Genomic DNA, 16,075 nt, shown 5'->3' with positions numbered 1-16,075 from the left:
ACCCAACACACACAAGAAATGCAAAACACACACGCACCACACACTCTCCGTATACACAAAACTCATTACATATTCACATGAAAAAATCACACAACACACATTCATCCACAAAAGACATACATGTACCCCGCACACCAGTCATATGCAAATCATATACACATACACACCACCCACAACACACACACACACACACACACTCCTGGAAAAACTTGTGGGCTCCACAAGGGCAGGAGATGGGGGGAAATCTCCCTGAACCTGACCCTGTATCTCCATGTGTTTCCAGAAAAAGTGACCATGCCAAAAGTCGTACCTTCAAGCCTGAACCTTGTGGAGAACGCCAGGTCCGTGGACCTGACCTGCCAAACCGTCAATGAGAATGTGAATGTCCGGTGGTTCCTGAGTGGCCAGCCCCTCCTGCCCAGTGAGCACCTGCAGCTGTCAGCTGGCAACAGGACCCTGGTCATCCATGGCCTCCAGCGGAATGACACGGGGCCCTATGCCTGTGAGGTCTGGAACTGGGGCAGCCAGGCCTGGAGTGAGCCCCTTGAGCTTACCATCAACTGTGAGTCAGCCGGGGCCTGGACCTTCCCCTTCTCCCTTCTTCCCTCCTTCTCTTTAAGTTCTTCCTTCCAATCATTCATGCTATGATTACTGAGCTCCCGCTCTGTGTCAGGCATGAATCTGAGCACTGGATAAGGCCAAGTGCCTGCCCTCAGGGGGCTTATGTTCTAATGGAGAAACCAGACCATAAACAGAGAAGCAGGTGGTAAGGTTTAGGGACACCACCCAGATTTAAGCTTTCCCAGGGTCTCACTGGCCCTTGTCTACAGGGAGGCAAACGTAGAAACCGGGGAGAGGGGGAGTAAGAGGAGCTGTATTTGTCTGGATCCTTGGAGAAGCAGACCCCAAGGTGGGATTAACGGGATTATTCATGCAAGGGTTTTATTAGGGGAAATGCTCCTGTGAGGATAACTAGGGAGGCAGCTGTAGGAAGGTTGGGGAGAGCCATCAGACTGAGAGACTGAGATGCGAGTGTGACCCCGAGTGACAGGGAGAGGGACAGAGACTTGAACAGAAGCAACTGGATAACCATGCAGTTGAAGGAACATCCATCAGGGCTGTTGGGACCTCCCGTGTCTCCCAGGAAGGGGCCTGCCTTAGTTTCCTGGATGCACTCAGGTACTGGCAGGGTGCAGCCTGTGGGAGGGCTGGGAGTAGATTTGGGGGCACAGCAATTGGGCCCTTGGTCAATTACATTTCTGCTGTTGGAGGTCTTTGAAGAGCTTCTCCTGGTGGCCACAATTGTGCAGCGAGAGATGACAGGGCTGGACCAGAAAGGCAACTGTCAGGTGTTGAGAAGTGGTTGCACTGTGGATGTATTTTGAATATGCTGCTGACTGATATTAGGTGAAAGAGAAAGAAAGGAGTCAAGAATGACTCTAAGGATTATTGCCTGAGCCACTGAAAGGATGTAGGAGTCATGAACCAAGATGGAGAAGATTGGGGGAGAAGAGGTTTCTGCTGGGAGAGAAAGGAGGGGTGCACTTTTGTACATGCGAAGTAGCAGGGAACACAGAGGTAGGGGTTAAGTACACGTCTTTGCTCCTCTTTACACTTCTCTGTTGCTCTCTCCTCTTTCCTTCTCAATTCAGTCATTAAACCAAAAATATATATTTTGTGCTCTCTCTGTGGTAAGCAACATGTTGAGCATTTGACACTTGCCATGCTTTTCAGCTTCCACAGCCTGCTGGGGATGGGGAGGTCACTAAGTAGGCAAATAAAACACAGCATGATAAATGGGAACTTGGGGGACAAAGGGAGGGTATGGGGAGCCCAAAGGAAGCCTCCATCTGGGGCATGTTGCAAAGGGTCATCATGAATGGGGATGTCCACCGTGAGAGCTGAAGGATGAGTAGGAGTAGGCTGGTTAGAGCAGAGGCAGGGAAGAGCATTCCAGGCAGAGGGAAGAGAGTGTGCAACGGCTTTGAGGCAAGAGAGAGTGTAACAAGGATGGAATCTCCGAGTGGGATTTAATTCCTGAATGAGAGCAAGAGGTGTGGAAAGGTGGGACTGGAGGGGTCTGTAAGGATCAAAAAGGATCAAATTGTAAATGGCCTCATCAGCCATAGGCTTTGTCCCAAGGGCACTGGGGAGCCACAGAGGGTTCTGAACACAGGAGGGACAGTGACAATTTAGTACTTAGGAAGACTTCTCTGGCTACTGTGTGGAGGATGAGACTGGGATGGGGAGACCAGGAGGAGCTGGGATGCAGGTGAGGGATCCAAGTGGCCATGGGGTCAGGATGGGGAGAAATGAACAGGTTCAAAGGATGTTTGGGAGGGAGCAGAGAAGGGGTATTCCTCCCCTCCTGGAATGTCTCAGTTAGCAACCTTTTGCATCCCTTCTAGTGTTTTACATTAATTTAAATAAAGTTTGACTCTTAAACTCTTTTAGGTTTTTTACAAAATAGAGACAGGGTCTTACTATGTTGCCTTGGCTGGTCTTGAACCCCTGAGCTCAAGTGATCTCCCTGCCTCAGCCTCCCAAAGTGCTGGGATTATAGGCATGAGCCATGGCCCCAGGCCCAGACTCTTTTAATTTATATGAGAAATCCAACAACTACTTTCATTTGTTTCCTTCTTGTATGTGTTAGAAGAGAAAAGTGACAATGATCCCCTCTGCCATTACAAAGAAAATTTGCACGTGTTTATACCATTGAGAATACACAGGACTAGAAGTTAGGAATTATATGCACAGGACTCAGCCACAATTTCCCTCACTCTCCCATTTCCTTCCTTCCTTCCTCCCTCCCTCCCTCCCTTCCTTCCTCCCTTCCTCCCTTAGGAATTATATGCACAGGACACAGCCACAATTTCCCTCACTCTCCCACTTCCTTCCTCCCTTCCTCCCTCCCTCCCTCCCTTCCTTCCTCCCTTCCTCCCTTAGGAATTATATGCACAGGACACAGCCACAATTTCCCTCCCTCCCTTCCTCCCTTCCTCTCTTCCTCCCTCCCTCTCTCCCTCCCTCCGTCCCTCTCCCTCTCTTTCTCTCTTTCTCTCTTTCTCTCTTTCTTTCTTCCTTCTCACTCTGTCTCCTAGGCCGGAGTGCAGTGGCGCAACCTTGTCTTGCTGGCTCACTGCAACTTCGGCCTCCCAGGTTCAAGCAATTCTTAGCCACTCTACTAGCTGCAATTACAGTCATGTGCTACCACATCTAGCTAGTTTTTATTTTTATTTTTCAGTAGTGACATGATTCGTCATGTTGGTCAGGCTGGTTTTGAACTCCTGGTCTCAGGAGTTCCACTCACATCCACCTACCTCGGCTTTCCAGAGTGCTGGGATTACAGGTGTGAGCCACTGCGCTTGGCCTAGCAACAATTTCTGATGCCTGAGTGACCTAAAACTCTTCTTTGAATTAACTTTTGCAAAGGCAGGGTTTTTTTTGTTTTTTTGTTTTGCTTTGTTTTGTTTTTTCTGAGATGGAATCTTGCTGTGTCACCCAGGCTGAACTCCAATGGCACGATCTCGGCTCACTGCAACCTCTACCTCACAGTTTCAAGCGATTCTCCTGCCTCAGCCTCCCAAGTAGCTGGGACTATAGGTGCCCGCCACCACACCTGGCTAATTTTTTGTATTTTTAGTAGAGATGGGGTTTCACCGTGTTAGCCAGGATGGTCTCGATCTCCTGACCTCGCGATCCGCCCGCCTCGGCCTCCCAAAGTGCTGGGATTACAGGCGTGAGCCACCGCACCCGGCCCTTGTTTTTGTTTTGATCTCCCCCACCCACAGTGTTGTGGACCACACTCTGCTTGTCAGACAGCTAAGGAGCAAAAGGGAACATGTTCTGTTTATTTTACTGAAATTCCAAGGTGAAAGTGAATGGCTCGCTGATGGGGGCCAGGGGACATCACGTTTGGTTTTACACACAGATGGTCCTGACAAAGTGAACATCACCAGGGAGTCGGCATCAAAGATGGTCAGCACCATCGAGGCAGAGCTCAACTCCAGCCTGACCCTGCAGTGTTGGGCCGAGTCCAAGCCAGGCGCTGAGTATCGCTGGACTCTTGAACACTCCACCGGGGAGCACCTGGGAGAGCAACTGATCATCAGGGCTCTGACCTGGGAACACAACGGGATCTACAACTGCACAGCCTCCAACCCTCTCACCGGCCTGGCCCGCTCCGCTTCAGTCCTGGTCAAGGTGGTAGGTGAGTCTCTCAGGGTTGCCTTCAGGGGCCTTTCCTGATGCTGGTCCCAGCCACCTAGTCTACCCCTATCGAGGGCTGGAGTGTGGCAGTCTCCACACTGCCTGAGCAGGTTCTCAGTCCCCAGCTGTTGAATCCTAACGCCTAATGCTCAGGGGAACATAGAAACTCTACTTCCTGCTGTGTTCCCTGGAAAACTCTCCAAGCTGTTCTGAGCCTCAGTTGGTTTGCCTGTAAATTGGGTTTGTGATGTGTATTAGCCCGTTTTCACGCTGCTGATAAAGACATGCCCAAGCCTGGGTAATTTATAAAGAAAAAGAGGTCTAATGGACTCACAGTTCTGCATGGTTAGGGAGGCCTCACAATCATGGTGGAAGGTGAAAGGCATGTCTTACATGATGGCAGACAAGAGAGAATGAGAACCAAGCAAAAGGGGAAACCCTTTATGAAACCATCAGATCTCGTGAGACTTATTCACTACCATAAGAACAATATGGTGGAAACCGCCCCCGTGATGAAATTATCTCCCAGAAGGTCCCTCTCACAACACTTGGGAATTATGGGAGCTACAATTCAAGATGAGTTTTGGGCGGGTTCACAGGCAAATCGTATCATGATGCCTGTCTTTCAGAGTGGTTTAGGACAATGAGTCAGAGACATACCCAGTGAGGGAAGGAGTGAGCTATATGGGGAATCAGAAATGATGTTAATAGCAATTGGACATGACTGGCAGGGAGTCCCTGTATCTCTGTCTTTAGTTCTTGAGAAGGCAACAGTGTTACTGTTCACTGGGATTCACATCCTTCTCCAGTGCTTATTAGCTGTGTGACCTTGGGGAAGTTACTTACCCTCTCTGGGCCTCTGATTTATTTTCTGAAAAACATAATAATTCTGCCTATTTCTTAGGGTTGTTGAAGATTGTTAACATTTGTAAAGTTCTTAGGGCAGTGCTTGGCATATTATGTTTGTTAAACAAATAAAATTATTCCTTTTTTTTTTTTTTTTTTTTTTGAGACAGGGTCTGACTCTGTCACCCAGGCTGGAGTGCAGTGGCATGATCATAGGTCACTGAAGCCTCAACCTCCCAGTCTCAAGCCATCTTCCCACCTCAGCCTCCTGAGAAGCTGGGACTACAGGCGTGCACCACCACCCCCAGCTAATTTTTTATTTATATATTTTTTGTAGAGATGGCCTCCCTATGTTGCACAACTCCTGGGCTCAAGTGATCCTCCTGCTTCGGCCTCCCAAAGTGCTAAGATTACAGACTTGAGCCACCATGCTCAACCTAAAATTATTGTTTATTGAGCCTGTGCCACATGTCTGAATCCAACTTTCCCGTATATAATATCAGCAGACACTTCTTGGGTACTTTCTATCAGTCAGTTTTGAGGTGAGCCTGTTGGTTTCTTCATTGTACAGGAAGGGAAACTGAGACCTATAGACTTAAATCCTGTCATCGAGGTTTAAAACCAGGCTGGCCTCCTCAAGTTGTTCACTAAGCCTAGAACACCATTTATATCAACTTCCAAATTACCTCATTTAATCTTCAGAGCAATCTTGTGGTCTTGGTAAGACCATTTGATGGATGGAGCAACAGAGGCTCAGGGAAGGAAGCGGTGAGTTCAGTTGATGCTCACGGGGATATTGTAGGATTTGAATGAGATCATATATGAAGGGCTCTTGGTGCTTAGAGCTTGCTTCTATCATCATCATCATCATTATCATAATCATCATCATCACCACCACCATTTGTCAAGCATCTGGTATGTATCAGGCACTGTGCTGGTAGTTTTATACATGATCTTGTTAATCCCTTTAAAAGTCTATAGAGGCCGGGCATAGTGGCTCACGCCTGTAATCCCAGCACTTTGAGAGGGTGAGGCAGGTGGATCACATATTGTCAGGAGTTGAAGACCAGCCTGGGCAACATGGTGAAACCCAATCTCTACTAAAAAATACAAAAATTAGCCAGGTGTCGTGGTGGGCACCTGTATCACACTACGCAGGAGGCTGAGACAGGAGAATCACTTGGGAGGCAGCCAGGTTGCAGTGGTTGCAGAGGAGCCAGAGGTTGCAGTGAGCCAAGATCATGCCACTGCACTCCAGCCTGGGTGATAGAGTGAGACTCTGTTTCAAAAAAATTTAAAAAAGTCTATAGAGTTTGGAATTCTTATCTTTGCTAGACATACAAAGAAACAGAGGCCAGGCTTGGTGGCTCACGCCTGTAATCCCAGCACTTTGGGAGGCTGAGGCAGGTGGATCACGAGGTCAGGAGATTGAGACCATCCTGGCTAACATGGTGAAACCCCATCTCTACTAAAAATACAAAAAATTAGCCAGGCGTGGTAGCGGGCACCTGTAGTCCCAGCTACTCGGGAGGCTGAGGCAGGAAAATGTCGTGAACCCGGGAGGCGGAGCTTGCAGTGAGCCAAGATCGTGCCGCTGCACTCCAGCCTGGGGAACACAGTGAAACTCTGTCTCAAAAAAAAAAAAAAAAAAGAAAAGAAATAGTGATGCGGCCAGGTACGGTGGCTCACACCTGTAATCCCAGCAGTTTGGGAAGTTGAGATGGGTGTATCACCTGAGGTCAGGAGTTCGAGACCAGCCTGGCCAACATGGGGTTTTAGCAGAGAAACCCCATCTCTGCTAAAAATACACACACAAAAAAATGGCCAGGCATGGCAGTGCACACCTGTAATTCCAGCTACTTGGGAGGGTGAAGTAGGAGAATTGCTTGAACCTGGGAGGTGGAGGTTGCAGTGAGCTGAGATCGCACCATTGCACTCCAGCCTGGGCAACAGAGCAAGGCTCCATCTAAAAAAAAAAAGGGGGGGGGGTGCGGGGAAAGAAAAATGGAGATGCAGAGAATGAAACTAAGAATCCCTGAGGCACCCCAGGAAATTCCCTCCTGCCCCTCCGAAGCAGAGCTCCTTCCTCACACTCCTGACCCTTGTGACTGTGTTCTTAATTCCAGTGGCTCGATTTCACTCTTTTGAGAAAGGTTCAGGCAGAAGTGAGATGGGCAATCGGCAGACCTCATTAATGAAAACAATTGCCATTTATTAATCACCTACTATGTGCCAGGTGTCAACATTCATGATTTCATCTCATCTTTGCAAACATCCTGTGCTATTTACAGATGAAGAAATGAGACTCAGAAATGAATTCACTTGTGCACGGTCACACGGCCCCAGCGAGTCAGGGGGTTCTAAGTGAAAGCCGGGTTTCTGGTTGCCAAAGCTCTTTTCTCTGGTCTGTGCCTCTTTTCTGGGAGGAAAGAAAGGCAAAGCCGTATTTGATCTATTATGCTAATTGGCATTGTCATCATGGCCAACATTTACTGATCACTTTCCATGGTTCCAAACAAACACTATATATATAGAACATGAATACATATATGTTTAATCTTTCCAGAAGCCCTATAAACCCTGTTGTTCTCATTTTACAAAAGAAACAACTGAAGCATAGAGAGGTTAAGTAGCATGCCCAAAGTCACTGCTGAAATTTGGACCCAGAAACTGGATATTTTAGTTTAGAAATGATGCTGTTAATACCACAGACTGAGGCCAGGTGCAGTGGCTCATGTCTGTAATCCCAGCACTTTGGGAGGTTGAGGTGGGTGGATCACTTGAGGTCAGGAGTTCCAGACCAGCCTGGGCAACATGGTGAAACCCCCTCTCTACGAAAGAATAAAACAAATTAGCCTGGCATGGTGGCAGGTACCTGTAGTCCCAGCTACTCGGGGAGGCCGAGGTAGGAGGATCACTTGAACCTGGAGGTTGCAGTGAGCTGAGGTCGCACCACTCCACTCCAGTCTGGGTGACACAGCGAGACTCTGGAAAAAAAAAAGCAAAACCAAAACCCAAGAACCACAATCTGATGCCTCCCAACGACTAGAAAACCAGTGCTCACAAAATGTCAGTAGAGAAAAAGCTGCAAGCTTGGGAATGGGCTGGGGGCAGGGATGAGGGTGTGTCAGGCCTGGGTCTTGATTCTCTCTCCTTGCCCAGGTCCCCAGTCCTCCTCCCTGTCCTCAGGGGCCATCGCTGGTATTGTCATCGGGATCCTGGCTGTCATTGCTGTGGCCTCAGAACTGGGCTATTTTCTCTACATCAGAAATGCCAGACGGTAATACAGGGATACAGGGTGGGGGATGGGGGTGTGGCCAGCAGGGGGCGCGCCTGCCTGGCGTGTTGCTGACCATGGTGCTGAGTCGTGTCTGGCACCTGGGGAATTCAGAGGGTTGGGGGCATTGTCCAAGAATGGACGTGGTATACGGACAGAACCTGTGGAGATGGGCAAGGACTAGAGGCACAGAAGAATGAGGGTTTTGGGGTTTCAGGCCCTCAAGGAAAACAACAGAGGACCCCAGTCATGAGACCTCACAACGCACTCCGAAGGAGGAGCACCCCACAGAGCCCAGTTCCGGTGAGTGACTCTACGGATGATGCCGGGGGCAGGGGTGAGGGCTGGAGAAGAGGCTGGTGCTGGGGGCTCCCAGCTTTGCCACCAGGTCACTGTATGATCAGGGCAAACCCTGCCCACTCTGAGCCTCTGTGTTCCCATCTGGAATATGGATGAGATTGGAGTCACGCCCTCTGATGGGTTCTGCCTGTTCCAACAGTCATGGCAAAAGCAAGACAACATGCTGGAATGCTCTCCTTTCTCAATCTCAGAAAACTTTGTTAATTGATTGCTGTAGACAGAATGAATCAATCACAACACTCCTTCCTGCTGAATCCAAATCCAGCCTCATATCTCAATAGAGAGCCTCGAGTGCCCTCTACTGATGGGTTAGAGTTAACCAAAGACAAAATGAAACATATTTGCCATCTCTAGGTCTGGGATTCTGGAAGGATAGGCCTTTTGATATGGAAGGCTTTCTAGAAACTGTCCAATCCAGCCCCATTTTACAGAGAGGAAAACCAAGGCCATGAGGGATAAAGGGCTAAACCCAGGCTACAGAGGACCCACTGTCAAAACTGGGGCTAGAACTTAGATTTCTCTCCTCATTTGTGTCACCAAACAGCCTTACCTAACCCAGAACTTGACTTCCAGGACATTCCCAGGTCAAGCTCAGTGGAAATATGACAGGGAGTCCTGGGAAGGAAGATTTCTGCACTTCCTTTCTGGGGACAGGGGTCCTGGAAAAACAGCCCCTTGCCTCATATCTCTTTCTAACTCCAGCTCCTGACTGAGATTCACTTTTTCTAGAAAGCCTGAGTCCTGAGTATTGCAACATATCCCAGCTTCAGGGACGGATCAGAGTCGAAAAGGTGAGTGATGCTGCAGAGGGACCCTCCTTGATCCGCCAACCAGGCTGCGGTAGTCTTACTTCTTAGGGTGGGGACTGGCATGATATTTTGAGAAAACCCAGTGCCAGGTTGAGTCTCTCTGCATCTCCTCTTCTGACTTTTCTGAGGATCTTAAGACCCTTCCGAGTTTTTTCATCTCTTCTCCTCGTCTTCTTACTCCTTGACATGACAATTCCTAGCTTTGAGCCCTCTGGGAATCAGAAGAGCTATAACTGCCTCTGAGGCCAAAGCTATTTCTGAGAATCTCTTGGGGTGCCCCTGTTCCAAGCCCTATGACCTCTCTGCAACTTTGTTTTTCCCCAGATGCAACCACCAGACCTTCCAGAGGAGACCTATGAGGTACATTGGCCCTGCTGGGTTTGGTTAAAGAATCTGTGGAGGAAAGACAGTCTGAGAATTTTATGTGTGATAAGCCTGAGAGATGATCTTGTCTAAAGCTTTCATGGCACATCACAGGGCCGGGGATGGGAAGAGAGTAGCCTAAGGCCTCACAGGGAGCTGGGTCAGATGCCAAGACCCTGGATCCTCTTTTGTTCCTTCCACCTCCAGGGCTTGGAATTGGATTGCCAGTGAGGTGGTACTGGACCAGCACATGCTGGGGTGAAAAGGAGGCTGGGAGTAAAGGTTGCAGAGCCAGCAGGAAAAAGGAGAGTTCTGGGCCAGGGCAAGGGCCTGGGTTCTAACCCTGCTTCCACCTCTGATTCTCTGCAAGAATCTGAACAGATTCCTTCCACTCTCTGGGTCTCTGAAGAGTGTAAGTTGGTACATTCCTGGCAATCTGTAACTGTAGGCCCTGCCTGATTTCTCTGCTTACTTGCAGACAAAGCTGCCTTCAGCAAGCCCTGGAGGCAATTCTTTCAGCCCCTGGAAGCCACCACCCAAACCTCTGATGCCCCCACTCAGATTGCTCTCCACTGTGCCAAAAAACACGGAGTCAATCTATGAGGTATGTTTATGGCACGCTGAGTCTTTGGACAGGTGGAAATCTGTCACCAATCTGGTTTTTCTTCCCTACTAAAGAGTCTGTAGGATGAACTATAAAGAAAATTTCCCTTTAAAAATCTTCTCAATTCCATCCTACCCATTTCCATCGTGTCATTTTTAATTAGTTTTCCTTCATTCCTTTCCAATGCACTCCATTTTATTGCATTCCATGTTTCACTCCACCCATTTCTTTTCTATCCATTTAGCTTTATTCATTTTCTGTATTTCCATATCACCTCACTCTGCCATTTTCTTTCCATCTCATTTGGTTTTATTTCCTTTCACTCTGTTTCCCCCCATCCTATCTCTTCCCATTCACTCTACTCTATTCCATGCCTTTTCTTTTCTTTTCTTTTTGAGACAGGGTCTTGCTCCATCACCCAGACTGGAGTGCAGTGACTCAATCTCTGATCACTGCAACCCCCGCCTCCCAGGTTCAAGGGATTCTCCCACTTCAGCTTCCCAAGTAGCTAGGACTACAGGCACGAGCCATCACACCCAGCTTATTTTTTTATTTTTTGGTAAATATGGGGTTTCACCATGTTGGCCGGGCTGGTCTTGAACTCCTGACCTCGATTGATCTGCCCACCTTGGCCTCCCAAAGTGCTGAGATTACAGGAATGAGCCATCATGCCTGGCTCATTCCATGCCTTTTCATTCCATCCCACTCAGCTCTGTTTGATCCCTTTACACTCCTTTCCTTCTCTTTCTTATTTCATTCCTTTTCATTCTTTTCCTTTCTATTACATTTTATCCATTTTTATTTTTTCTTTTAATTCATTTCAATTCATTTATTTTACATTCCATTACACTCTATTTTATTCCAGCCCACTCAATTCCCATCCCACGACTTTATTTCATTTCCATTCTTATTCTTCCCATCCCATTTCAGTCCTCTTATTTCCATCCATATATTTAATCCATTTCATCCGTTCTGTTTTCTTTTTTTTTTTTTTTTTTTTTTTTTTTTGAGACGGAGTCTGGCTCTGTCGCCCAGGCTGGAGTGCAGTGGCCGGATCTCAGCTCACTGCAAGCTCCGCTTCCCAGGTTTACGCCATTCTCCTGCCTCAGCCTCCCGAGTAGCTGGGACTACAGGCGCCCGCCACCTCGCCCGGCTAGTTTTTTTGTATTTTTTAGTAGAGACGGGGTTTCACAGTGTTAGCCAGGATGGTCTCGATCTCCTGACCTCGTGATCCGCCCGTCTCGGCCTCCCAAAGTGCTGGTATTACAGGCTTGAGCCACCGCGCCCGGCCATCCGTTCTGTTTTCTACCTCTCCATTCCTTCCTAGTCAATGTCCCTATTTACATTCATTTCCATTTGATTGGTTTTCATTTCATTCCACTGCATTCCAGTTCTTATTCTTTATATTCCTTTCCCATTCACTTTTTCTTTTTTCCCATTCCCTTCTTTCTTTTCCATTCACTTTCTCTTCTCCATCCCCTCCCCTTTCATTCAATGCTATTTCACTGTTTTCCATTCCTCTCCCTCTGTTCTCTTCAATTCCTTTCCCTTTTCATTTCTCTCCAATCCATCCCACTCTATTCTATTCCATTCCATTCTACTCCATGTTTTCTCACTTCATGCTGTCCCTTTATGGCACTTCATTCCCTTGTCTTTATTACTTTCCTTTTGAAGCTTTCCATTTAATTTCTTCTTTTCAAGTCATTCCATTCCACTCCTTTTCACTTCATTTAAACTCTTTCCATTTCTTTGCAGTCCTTTGCATTTCCTACTCTTTACACCATTGATGTCAGTTTCATTTCATCTCATTATTTTATATTGCATGGCATTCCATTTCATCCCTTTTGTTTTTTTTTTAATTTTGTTGCTCTGTTTTTGTTCTTTAATGTTAGACTTTCCTTCTACTATATTACTTTTCTCTCATTTCCTCTCCATTTCTCTCCCCCTCATTACCTTATTTTATTACTCTCTTTTCTGCTCCATTTTATTTTACTTTATTTCTTTCTTTCCACTACAAGTTTCCTTTTCATTTAATTTCTTTCATTTGCACTTCTTTGGACATCATGCCATTTTATTTCACTCCATTCTCTGCCTTTAATTTATATTGTATTCCTTTCTGTCCTATTCAGTTTCCCTCCATTTCCTTTATGTCTTTGCCATCTCTTTCAGTTACATTCCTAAACAGTCTATTCCTTTTCATTCCCTTCCTTTCCTTTCCAATCTTTCATTTCATTCATGATATTTACTTCCCCACATTTTTCTCATAGGAGATTTGAAGCAGTTTTTCCTGTGGAAGATTTGAAGCATTATATACAACATTACAAAATGGTGTTAAATTAGAAATAGAAATTACAATCAGAAAAAATATTTTTAACAATAGCAAGAAGTCAAGATATGGGTAAAAAGTAAAAAATATATGCTGGGCCTACATGATATCTGCCCCTATATCTCTTATGTGTCTCTAAGCTTCCTGGTAACAATAAAACAGAGAGGTATGATTAGTTACATCATTCTCAAAGAAGAAAACTGGGCCAGGCGTGGTGGCTCATGCCTGTAATCCCAGCACTTTGGGAGGTGGAGGTGAGCAGATCACTTGAGGTCGGGAGTTCAAGACCAGCCTGGCCAACATGGTGAAACCCCGTCTCTACGGAAAATCCAAAAATTAGCTGGGCATGGTGGCAGGCACCTGTAATCCCAGCTACTTGGGAGGCTGAGGCAGGAGAATCACTTGAACCTGGGAGGCAGAGGTTGCAGTGAGCTGAGGTCCAGCCACTGCACTCCAGCCTGGACAATGGAACAAGACCTTGTCTCAGAAAGAAAAAAATTAAAAAGAAGAAAACTATTAGTTCATCCAGCCATAAGCAAAGGTTCCAATAACAAGTTTAGAGCAGTCAAGTGATGGCTCCATAGTTCTAAGGACTAGTAGAATTACTTTAGAGAATGCAAGTGATCTTAACCCTGTCATCAGGACAGCCAGATTACTCCATTTCCAAGAATGGACTTTAGATTCTATATTCTGAACAAGTCAGTGACCGGTCAGAATTTATCCAGAGGAGGAATAAGTGAGAGGCCATAACACGGGCTCAAATCCATGTCCTACTGACAGGGTTTTATTGGGTTTGGAAAAGAGAAAATTTAGGGACAGAGGACTCCATTATTTTAGTGTCTGACAGGCTTCAAGTAGAGGGATAAATGTGTTCCTTGTTGTTCCAGAGGGCAGATAAATTACCATGGAGGATAGGTAAAAGAGGGGTAGATTTTAGCCTAACAGATGAACTATTCTTGAAAAATGTGAATATCCTATATACCTTTTTATTTTTTTGAGACAAGGTATTGCTCTTTCGCTCAGCTTGTGTGCAGTAGTGCGATCATGGCCAACTGCAGCCTCAGATTCCTGGGCTCAAGCGATCATTCCACCTTGGCCTCCCAGAGTGTTGGGATTAAGATGCGAGCCACTGCACCTGGCTGAATGTTTCATATATTAATATCTTAGTCAAGAATTTTTAATGTTAAGAACATTAAACCCTTTGAATGTAGTTTGAATGGGGATTAATTGAGAGAACACTGAGAAATATCAGATAACTCAATTTCAGAAATTACTCCTGCGCCTCTTGGCAACTCGAATGCCACAAAGAAGCTGTTTCTCTCTTATTACACAGTTTCTCATTTTCATTAATCTATGAATTCATTTCATTCTCTTAATTCAGATTGAATTTCTATGTATGTCACCTGGTCATTGCTTCTCTATAACTTCAGAGTACATATAACAACATTTTCTGCTGCCCTTTAAGCATTTCTAGGTTCAAATTCTCCATAGGAGAATCAGATTGGTTCAGGCCACGGTATCATGTTTAGGTTTGTCAGCTCTGTAATCAGCTTTGAACTGGTAAAACCTTAGCCACCTGAGTCCCTCTCTTCACCAGTGTCTGCGTAGGGGAGCCATGTTTGTTTCCTATTATTAGTAGGGCAAAAGGTCTTCCCACTCAGTAAGCTTCCTCTTATATCTCAGCCAGAATAAGGTCATATGGTGCTCCTTGTAGCAACAGAGGCTGAGAAAGTGATACATTAACATTCCCAGTCTCTTCAATAGAAGCAAGTGAGGGAGGTGGTGTGGGGAAGAATGCTAGGTCAGTCAACTCAGTGTCTGCTACATTCTGAAGGGATTAGAAGGAGCAAACCATGCAAACAGTATGGAGAGAAACATTTCAACTTGAGAGGCATCAGGAAAAAAGGCCCAGAAGTGAGTGTAGAGTTATCCGTTGCTGTATAATGAATTACCACAGACTTTGCAGCTTAAAATAACATGAATTTATTATCTCACAGTTTCCGTGGGTCAGGAGTTCAGGCATTGCTTAGACAGCTCTTCTGCAAGGCTATATAATCAAGGTGTCAGTCAAAGCCCAGGTCTCATCTGAGGCTCAACTGGGGATGGATCCACTTCCAAGTTCACATGGTTATTAGCAGCATTCAGTTCCTTGCAGGCTGTCATAATGAGGGCCTCAGTTTCTTACTGTCAGCTGGAGGTCATCCTCAGTTCTTTGCCATATGGCCCTCTCCATAGGCAGTTCACAACATTGCATCTTGTTTCTTCAAAGCCAAGACAGAAGTCATAATCTTATGTAACAGAATCACATACATGCAATCATGCATATCCTACCACCTTTGCCACATTCTATTGGTTAGATGCAAGTCACAGGTCTTGCCCTCAAGGTGAGGAGATTACATAGAGGAATGAATACCAGGAAGCAGGGATAATGGGGACCATTTTAGAGTCTGTTTACCACAGTGGGGAAGGACATGGGCCATTCCAGGAACAGAGAGGTGCCAGTGTTACTAAAGTGTGATGAGAATGGAGGAAGATTTCTGGAATTTTCAAAGAAAGGAAAGTACCAGGCTGTTTGGGCCCCAGACTACAGTGAGTAGACTGGGAGGGTCCACCTAGCAAATGGAGCTCACATTTTCTCTTCGTTTAACAGGAGCTTGTGAATCCAGAGCCCGACACTTACGTCCAAATCAACTCCTCGGTTTAACGGAAGCAGAGATCTTTTTCTCCAGGAGTCCTAGAGAAACCATGTTCTATCATATATTTAATGACATTTATTAAGTGCATATTATAAGCCAGTCATTCTCTGTCATCTCTGTATACCTTGTGGTGTTCTACTGCAATGGGTTGGTCAGGCCCTGGCTCCCACAGAATCTTAGATTTTGACTCATATTTTTTTTTTTCAAAGCAATGGTAATGGTAAAAATGACAGCCCGTGGATCTAGAGTTAGAGGGCCGAGGTTTGAGACTGAACAGCATAGGATATCATAGTTGCAGGTTGAGGTTGAGCAAACACCGTTGGGTTTTTGCTCACCAGGGAGAAGAGTAAGTCTGAGTCAGCCAGAGAGGAGCAGGTGACAAAGGCAGGGGTCAGAGAAGAAGTGGCTTTTCAAATCATGGCAGAAGATAAGGAACAAGGAGCTCTTAAGAAATTAAGAGCTCTTAATAAAAGGAGAAAACACATAGTGAAGTGAGGGATTGAGGCTCCTGAGAGGTAGGCATGAAATGCTTAGAATTCTGGGAATTGCAGGGGTGGAGAGAGTCAGAATGAGATTTGCTGAAGG

At 46.2% G+C, this 16,075-nt stretch overlaps 1 protein-coding gene across 1 annotated transcript in view; it reads left to right on the top strand.

Moving 5' to 3' along the window:
- The window catches only part of CEACAM20 (CEA cell adhesion molecule 20), a 40,627-nt gene extending 25,129 nt beyond the window's left edge, over positions 1-15,498 (top strand). Inside the window, exons 2-9 of the mRNA XM_030942368.1 lie at positions 284-562; positions 3,932-4,210; positions 8,218-8,335; positions 8,550-8,635; positions 9,422-9,483; positions 9,826-9,861; positions 10,343-10,468; positions 15,445-15,498. Of these exons, the coding sequence (XP_030798228.1) occupies positions 284-562; positions 3,932-4,210; positions 8,218-8,335; positions 8,550-8,635; positions 9,422-9,483; positions 9,826-9,861; positions 10,343-10,468; positions 15,445-15,498 (1,040 nt within the window). The remainder of the gene's footprint in view (positions 1-283; positions 563-3,931; positions 4,211-8,217; positions 8,336-8,549; positions 8,636-9,421; positions 9,484-9,825; positions 9,862-10,342; positions 10,469-15,444) is intronic.
- Positions 15,499-16,075: the final 577 nt, after the last annotated feature.

The sequence above is a fragment of the Rhinopithecus roxellana genome, chromosome 12 (assembly GCF_007565055.1).
Source record: "Rhinopithecus roxellana isolate Shanxi Qingling chromosome 12, ASM756505v1, whole genome shotgun sequence".
Classification (NCBI taxonomy): Eukaryota; Metazoa; Chordata; class Mammalia; order Primates; family Cercopithecidae; genus Rhinopithecus; species Rhinopithecus roxellana.
This window is presented reverse-complemented; position numbering and strand designations above follow the sequence as displayed.